At 37.7% G+C, this 8,401-nt stretch overlaps 1 protein-coding gene across 2 annotated transcripts; it reads right to left on the bottom strand.

Moving 5' to 3' along the window:
* Positions 1–1,468: 1,468 nt before the first annotated feature.
* LOC121266362 (protein SMG7L) lies at positions 1,469–7,171 on the bottom strand. 2 transcript variants are annotated; one of them, XM_041170166.1, is made up of 6 exons: positions 6,703–7,171; positions 5,509–5,648; positions 4,821–5,417; positions 4,537–4,659; positions 4,216–4,424; positions 1,469–3,756 (listed from the first exon to the last, which is right to left on the bottom strand). In XM_041170166.1, the coding sequence occupies exons 2-6, from the start codon at positions 5,569–5,571 to the stop codon at positions 1,758–1,760; spliced, it is 2,991 nt and encodes a 996-aa protein (XP_041026100.1). In that variant the 5' UTR covers positions 5,572–5,648; positions 6,703–7,171; the 3' UTR covers positions 1,469–1,757. The 2 variants fall into 2 exon arrangements, with proteins under 2 accessions (XP_041026100.1, XP_041026101.1); XM_041170167.1 differs by lacking the exon at positions 6,703–7,171 and adding an exon at positions 6,518–6,648.
* Positions 7,172–8,401: the final 1,230 nt, after the last annotated feature.

Below are 8,401 nucleotides of genomic sequence, written 5' to 3'. Positions count from 1 at the left end.
TGAAAGTGGAGGAGCATGCAAGGTTGTGGTATACACTTCAACGGGACGATTCAGGTGCGCAAATCTCACACTTGCGATTGGAAATTATCTGCATTAACCGCCTTGGCTTCTGTAGCATGGTCAAGCGCACCAATTACTTACCTCCCTCACATCTACTAGAGTCAATGGATGCGTTCAGTTTGAAAAATATCTAAATACTTTAAAAAAATGTGAAAGAAAAAGTAAAAATAAAAAATAAAAAAAGAGAGTTGAAGTGTTCGGTAGAGAATTTCGGTTATGACGTAGCAACGTCCATATAATATATCGCTAGTCGGTGCTAAAATCAAAGTTCGGCATTGGACTGTAATGATAAGACGTGATAAAATAATTTTACTATTCAAACGACATCTAAATAAGATTTATTACGTTTTTTTTTCTTTTTTCTAGTCTTTATATGAGATCATCAAAATACTAAGAGTAGTGCTAGACTGTTGTCTAGCATTGACAGCTAGATGTGTCGTCTAACACAAATTTATCTTTTTATTTTTTTTTAATTTTTTATCACTTAAAACATTTTAAAAAATATAAAAAAAAATCAATACACTAATAATTACTTTCTTGACTATTAAATAAATAAAAAAAAATATGCTGAATTGTCAACACAACAGACAGACACCTATCAAAAACACAACAGACAGACATAAGGGATATAGTAATTTCCCTACCTATATCACAGCCATTAAATGTCAGTACAACGATCGCAAATTCTGGGTTATGAGAACCAATCCAAAAAAGCAAGTAGTAACTTAGCTTGCTATAAGGGACATCTGAGGCTTAGGTGGTCTCCATGGTGGTGCAATCGGCACTATGGTAGTGTCCGACAACGCGCGTAGGAGGTTTGTACCTGGGCTAGGTTATGGATAGTAGTAGCGATGGCTAAGGGAGGAGGCAGTTGGTTGTTGGGGCAAGTGCTCTGGTCTGTGTGATTATTTGGTGCAGTTTGCCGAGATGCTAGCTGGGTGTTTCCTGGACGTGGGGACGTGGGGAGGGAACGTGCATGCTGAGAGTTGTGGTGGCTGCACCGTGCTTGATGGAAATTTATGGAGAAAGTGCGGCAATTCTAACTTGGAAAGTTTCTACGTACATGAGGGTATGCATGTATATGTATATATATCGATAGCTAGAAACCTAGAGGAGAAAAAAAAAAAAAAGGGAAGGTAGAAACGTGCATGAGATGTTGATTAGTAGCTGGGCTTGGGATTTTAGTAAATTCTTGGGGCACCACTAAATTAAAAATTAAAAATTAGGCTTTAACTCATTTATTGAGTTAAAATCATCCGCTAAGTCCTAATAGGCCTTAAAATAACCAAAAATTATAGTTCGTGGGCTTAGAAAAAATTATCCAATAAATTTCAATTAAAGTTTTTGAAAAAATTGGCCCGTTAAGCGTAATTTATGCCCGCAAAAATCCATATATCTCCAAAATATATTGAACCTGTGACCCATTTAAAATTACTCGTTAAATCTTAAATAGACTTCTCATACATATTAACCTCAACAAATAAATAAATAGTACGCGGGTTTGACCTAGGCTTGGTGCTGGACCGTTATATGAGGACAACAAAAAACTTTGAAGCTCTCTCCTTTCAGAGGGCATACTAAAACATCTAGGGACGCATACATATGCATGCATACAAGTAAACTTCGGACATCTGAGAAATCCAAAGGGGCTAATCTCTACATGCTGTATCAGAGAGATGTTTCAAATTGAGAACTTTTTAATTTCCCATATATGTAGGGCCTCCCAGGGAAGGATCTTGCTGGAGTCGCCATTCTCTCTCTTTGAGATACTGCAAAAGTGGATGTGGCTCAATTCTGAGATCTGTCACAGCACCACACCCCAAGGGGCTAGGTCTTTGGTAACCAGGAAAGAGCTTCTCCCTTTTGAGTTCATCTGCACCATAAACAAGAGGAAGAGCCGGAGGCATTTGTGGGCTCTCCATGTATAAACTTGGGTTATAAGACGTAGGATTTCCCCACCGATCAAAAACATCAAACTTAGAAGCATTCTCCTGAGCATGATACTGAACCGGAAATATATTGGCTTGCTCAAGATTGTGTTTTTCTCTGTACTGGCGAAGCCATTCAGAAGAAGTCATTCGACGTGTTGGTAGGTGATTATCCATGAAACCACGAGGCTCATGAGTTGCAACCCAACTTGAAGTGCTTGATACCTGCAATGCACCATCATAATCATTTACTTTGCTCCAGCCTGCAGAGGTTCTGCAGTCAGCAAAGTTAGATTGAATGCCACTAAACCAAACAGCATCATCAGGCAATAAAGGAGCAGAAGGCACAGGAGGTAAGTATGTAGGAGATGAGAAATTGATGAATGCAGATTTGGGCTCAGAACCATTCACAGAACCCTCATTTTCGCCTATGGAGAGACCAGCCAAGGTTGTAGAAGCCATTTCTTCTTTAGGCTTCAAGCCGTGTTTGCTAATATTACCTGTCTTCTCTGTATCATTGCTCAAACTTCCCCTATTGAGGACCCAAGCACTTAGTGAGGGAGGCCCAGCAGAGATTGGGATTCCTAACAACGGATGTGCTGAAGTATCCTTCACGTGAGGCTCCTGATGCTCGAATGACTTCTTGCACCGGGAACTATAGATGTCAGCATAGAAAGCGAAAGGATCATTCTCAGCCTTGGTTTGCTCAATAAGTAGTGACATAGCTCGGGGCAAGCATTCATCAGAAGATACATTTTTATCCCCTGAACCTTTTGGAGACATTTGATTGTTCATGTCAACGGAAGTGTAAAGTGGCGCTGAGTTATATCTCGAGAGAGGTTTGAAAAGAATGACTTCTTCATCATCAATGGCAACAGATTTACCATTCACACAAGGGTTACTTGAACTTGCCTTCAGGATCTGTTCCTCACATTCTTTTGTGGCTATGTAAACATGCTGGTTGGGCTCTTTGAATTTAAGATCAGTACTGGCGGACTCTACTTTTTCTGATTCTTTTCTCTCTGGAAATTCACTTGACTCTCCACTGTAGAATTTTCGTCCTAACTTATCATACAGAATCCACTTACCAGAATCATTTGATCTTTCTGCAATCTTCATTGCAGCATTAGTGATGCGGCGAGCACGGAATTCAGCTTCCCTTTCAAAGCTGTCTATGTGTTCCCAAGGAGTTGAAAAGTACAATGACATATGTGCACGTGCAACTGTTGCAAAGCCTCTCAATTCATAGTCTTCCCACAGAGGAGTACCATCCGGAGACATGGCTTCGCCACGTTTAACATCGAACTGCTTTAGAAGTTCAATAAACACGCCAAAAAAGTAACCCATGGCGCTTCTACTTTTTTCATCAACCCCATACACTTTTACTTCATCAAGCATGCCCAGCAGCCACTCCACAAATACAAGCACAGCTGGTAAAAGGGGGCAAAGATACAATTGGGTAGCCTTCAGACATCTATCAACAAGGCGCCCCATGAAAACTAATGCTGCTGCAATTGCAAATTGTGTCCAGACAATGTGTTCCATATCATTTTTATCTTTTGACCTTTTTACTTGTGGATCATGAATTAGGTTCTCTATAATAAAGACGAATATAGAAGCAACTTGCAGGGCTCGAAAAGGGCCTGTTCTAGCTGAATCCAAACACCGGTAAGATTCCAATGCAGCCATTAGTTTTGTATCATCTAGTGCCATTAAAGCATCCAACTCTCTCATAGCAGATGCAAAGGCACAAGGTAATTCCTCAAAACTGCCTCGCATTAAAAAGTAGCAGAAAACATAAGAGTTCATGTAGAAACTGAATAAGCCAACCCACTTCATAGAAGCAAGATGCATATGAAGTGATCAGGATATGCACAAAAAAATAAAATAAAATAATGCAATTAAGCGGAAATTGTACTTTACCCAGCTGTGGGTTGAGTAGAGTGTGAATTGCCAACCTGTGGTTCAAAGAGTTGCATAGCATGTTATTGTGTTTTTTGGGCTTTTTTTTTTTTTTTGGGAAAGTCATTTGAACATGCAAATTTAAAGATTTATGACAGAATATATTAAAGAATGTAACCCCAGGTGATTGAATGTGATTTTTTAATCCACAGGTTAACAGCTCAAATTCAACCAAAATTAATGTAGATCAAGTTTAAATTAACCCAAATTATTAGACTATAATAAATTTACACTAAATATTAAGACTCTAATTTACAAGGAGTACCTGGATTTTAGGAAAAAGAAACTCATAGTTCTGACAAGAAGAGACCATAATTCTGTTTCCACAGAGCGACTGTGTTCAGCTTTCAACATATTGCAATTTGAGAAATCAGCATTTGATTGTGATTTCGTCTGGAAGTTGCTTCTTTCAGAAGGTTTTAAGAAATCAAAGTAGGCCTCTCCACAAAGGGAATTCAAATGAGACGACCTGTTCTGAAAGATCATAACAAGCCTTGAGAAATACAAAGATGTGAAAATCAGAAGCAGAGAGGAAGTGCAGAGGATAAAAATTAAACACCAAAATTATAAAATAAAATCTTCTTACCCTCTCCATGAGTAAAATTAGGTTATCCCAGGCATCAGGGAAAGGTTCTTTAACGGCCAAACTCCTTACACAGTGGTACAAAGCAAGGAACTCATCACCAACATATGTAGCCAATACCGCCAACTACAAATGATCAGAGTCGGTCACATATGAAAACAAAAAATATAAGCATTATAAAAACTGATGATACAAATCCATACAGTAACTAGTCCTCAAGGAGTCAAGAGTGAGCACTATGCGAAGATAATGATTTGATGACATCAGACTAATAGGAAAGAAAATACCTGATTATGGGGGTTTCCACTATCTGGCCAAATCATTGTTGCTTCCAGGTAGTGGGAAGCTGCAACTGACCAGTTACGTTCTTGAACATCAGATTTTTCATATTGTTCTCGGTATCTAGCAAGATCCCCTAGACAAACTAAAAATCGATGGCATAAAAATTGGCATTTCTGCATCTTCTTTGGTTTGACAGAAGTAGACATGGCACCTTTTTTGTAAGAGTCTTCGGGGAGGCCATAACATTTTCTGATTTTCAATATCAAATTTTTGTAAAACTCAGTTGCTTGAGAAAGAAATGACTTGAATCCAGCTATATGTTTGTCATCAATTATCTGCACACTACTGGCATTTTGTGTCACCAAGTTTTTGCTCTCTCCATCAGCAGAACATTTCTTTATTATCTTACGAAACTCATCAATATGCTTATAGTGTAGTTTCCACAAAGAATATTCAACATCTTGAACTTCCACATGTTCATGATCATTTAGAATGATTTTCTCGTAACTAGAACGGACTTTTTGATACAGGTCTTGAACATCAGAGTGCAATAGACTTTTGGTGTAAATCAATGCCCACAACTGTTTTTCTAAGTTACCAGCCTGAAAGCATCACAATTTTCAGAAGTCAGATATTAAATAAAGGCAGAAAAAGATTCCATATAATAGCAAATGCTGCTTCGGAATATATTACCACAGCAAGATTGCCCTGCTTTTCATTCTGTTCAGTCGATGGAACTGGTGAATTAGTAGACATGATCAGAGTTGCCACAGGTTCTCCTTTGGTGCCTTATCTTCTCAAGATGAATGAAATAAATTTTCATTATAGCTGACCTCATAATTGATTATTCGATCCATCAGATAATGAGAGGGAAATAAAGAATCAACAACTAAAAGTCAATACACGTATCTTTAGAAACTCTAATTAAAAGCCAATTACACATGCACAAGAAATTTAAACTCTTGGACACTTGGTACACTCAAAGAACGTGGAACTTCTGGAAATATTCAAATAATACAAAAAATGTAGCACGTCCAAACAAAGAAAATGTATCTGAGTAAAACTGAATGGAAATCTCTCAGTAGCTCTTTTTTCTCCCCCTTGACCTAGCAGACTATTTTTTGTGACTTTCGAAGATATACTTTTCATTGCGCAGAAATTACACAGCCGTCCTTCTTCATGATGATAGCATTACACTTCATATGTGAAAGAGAGATCTCGAAAAAGAGATAAAACGCCGGTGAAATATGAGGAGTTTAACACATGCTACACTTAAAGTACTGCAAAGATTCCATTTGAATGATACTCGAGCTACTTGTGAACGGGTTCATCTGAAGTTGCATAGCACTAAACAATTCCATAGAAATTCCGGAGGCATATGTCCCAGATAGGAATCAAATCAAATTGAGTTCGACTAAAACCAAATTCAGCAATGATAATTTGAACAAGAAATGACCACCCATACCGTCAACTCGAGACAGGCATGGAACTGATCAAGTAAGAAATGCTTAAACTAACAGATACCCGTAAGAATCAAGGTAATCAGTCAACTAAGAGCATGACACATTCGCTGCTGAGTACTGCCCTGCTAGATATCATAGTTTACACGCGAACATGACTACAGATAATCAAAACAATTAAATAGGAAGACCCAGCTAATTGGAAGTCTGGACTTCCAACTTCCATAACCAAAGCTATCCACCCGAATTGGAAATGAGAAACCACCACCAACATCAAAACTGAAAGAAACCCACGTCAATTAAGCAGCAAAGGCAGCATCAGATAAAGTTTTTGTGATCTTTGAAGATCTAAAGGAGAGAGAATTGCATCGGATATATGAAAAAAGCGAAAAGCGAGAAGAAGTGCCTGGAGAAAAAGACACCGTACCTGAAGTGCATAAAGGGACATAACCACAATTACCAAAGCCCCATCAAAGTCGGTCGCTTGTGACCAATGTTTGAAGCAGAAACTGAAGACAAAGCAACCAAGCAAAAGCCTACGAATAGAGAAGAGCAACACAAGAGACAGAGAGAGAGAGAGAGAGGCGCGGGGAAAGGAAGCTGCAATAAGAGCCAGACCACCTGTACTATACAGTCTGTACAGCGTCAGTTGTGAAACAGACGAGAGTTGATGAAGACAAAGACCAAGACTGCTATCCCAAATCCTTTTCTTCTTTTCTATCATAAAATTTTCCTTCCTTTTTCCAAGCAGTCTAATTTTTCCTGTTGTGTAATAGCAAGATAAATCCCCTAACATAATATCAATAAGCATAGGAAAGAAAGTATAATTTAAAGGGTCCCATCATCGTCGTCGTCGTCGTCCATTTCTATGACCGGAGTGAACATAATAACTTGAAATACACGCTAAACCCAATCTTTGAGCAAGGATTGTGCTATGGTATTAAACTGGGCAACATCATAATTTATCGAACGTGGTCCATCACCGTTAAAGCTACGATTTCGTGATGTTAGAAGGGGCTTAGCCGCACACGTGTGCATGGCGAGGTGGCTACTCGGTGGGTTGTTGGAGATCTCATTTCTATCCGTTGTCTAATGCTTCCAAAAAGCTAAAAAAAAGTAGTCTATTTACATCATCGTATAAAATAAATTTTATAAGAATTCTAAAAAAATAACCCCTAAATAATCACCGTGTATTAAATTAGTTCTTCCATTCAATATTTAATAAAAAGAAATTAAAATCACTGGATAACCTCACTGGTTATCTAAAACTATATGATAATATATATATATATATATATATTGGTTTATGTCCATCCTCTTTAAATTGATAAATACATTAATAATATATATATTATTTTATCTTATATTTAAAATATAATCAATATTATATGAATAATTATACTTGAATAAAACTCAACCATACTAATCAATATTTTTCTCTATTTTCTATCTAAAGAAAAAACTCAACCACTCCATTTTCTCCAACCTGGAAGTGTCGACCTCCCCTTTCCTTTCAATAAATAAGTCTCATATTAATATATATATATATATATATAATATATTTCTATTAAATAAAATATTTATCTAATATATCACATTTTGGTCATTGAAATGTCACATGCGCCCAACCATTGTGCTTACCAACAGCTAATCTTCAAAGGCCAATTAGTACAAGTATCGTAATCAACATGGGCGAGGCATTACGGCCACCAACTAGCACTTGTGTGGCATATATGCATGGTTGGGATCTCCAATTCAGATTTTTCAAAGTCATCCTGATCCACTCTTACACCGATACAATCATCTGTTCTTGGTGAGCCTCATGCACCAGCTATGTTGCACTTCTTTTCTAATTGACAACTCCTAAACAATTGACTGTTCCTTTCCAAATATGGACTACAACGACATTCAATGAACCTACCATTTGAACAAAAACACATTGCGTTAATGCCTAAAAACGCACAGCCAGAAAGAGAAGAAAGATCAATTCCTAGGACGCACTGAGGTAAGTTAGATCTCGATCGGTGTTGTTGGGAGTCCTCGGCAATGGTCTGGTACGACTGTACAGTGTCGATGTGTACATCAATGACAATGAACATGATTTAAATGCAAAAAAAATAAGAATA

Source organism: Juglans microcarpa x Juglans regia, chromosome 5D (assembly GCF_004785595.1).
Source record: "Juglans microcarpa x Juglans regia isolate MS1-56 chromosome 5D, Jm3101_v1.0, whole genome shotgun sequence".
In the NCBI taxonomy this organism is placed as follows: domain Eukaryota; kingdom Viridiplantae; phylum Streptophyta; class Magnoliopsida; order Fagales; family Juglandaceae; genus Juglans; species Juglans microcarpa x Juglans regia.
The sequence above is the reverse complement of the archived record's forward strand: the minus strand, read 5'-3'. Positions and strand labels throughout refer to the sequence as shown.

Coding starts and splice junctions, on each gene's coding strand:
- LOC121266362 (XM_041170166.1), bottom strand. CDS start 5,571: ATGTCTACTAATTCACCAGTTCCATCGACTGAACAGAATGAAAAGCAG. Junction 4,660..4,820: donor GTGGAAACCCCCATAATCAG/GTATTTTCTTTC, acceptor GATCATTTGTAG/TTGGCGGTATTGGCTACATA. Junction 4,425..4,536: donor TAATTTTACTCATGGAGAGG/GTAAGAAGATTT, acceptor ATGATCTTTCAG/AACAGGTCGTCTCATTTGAA.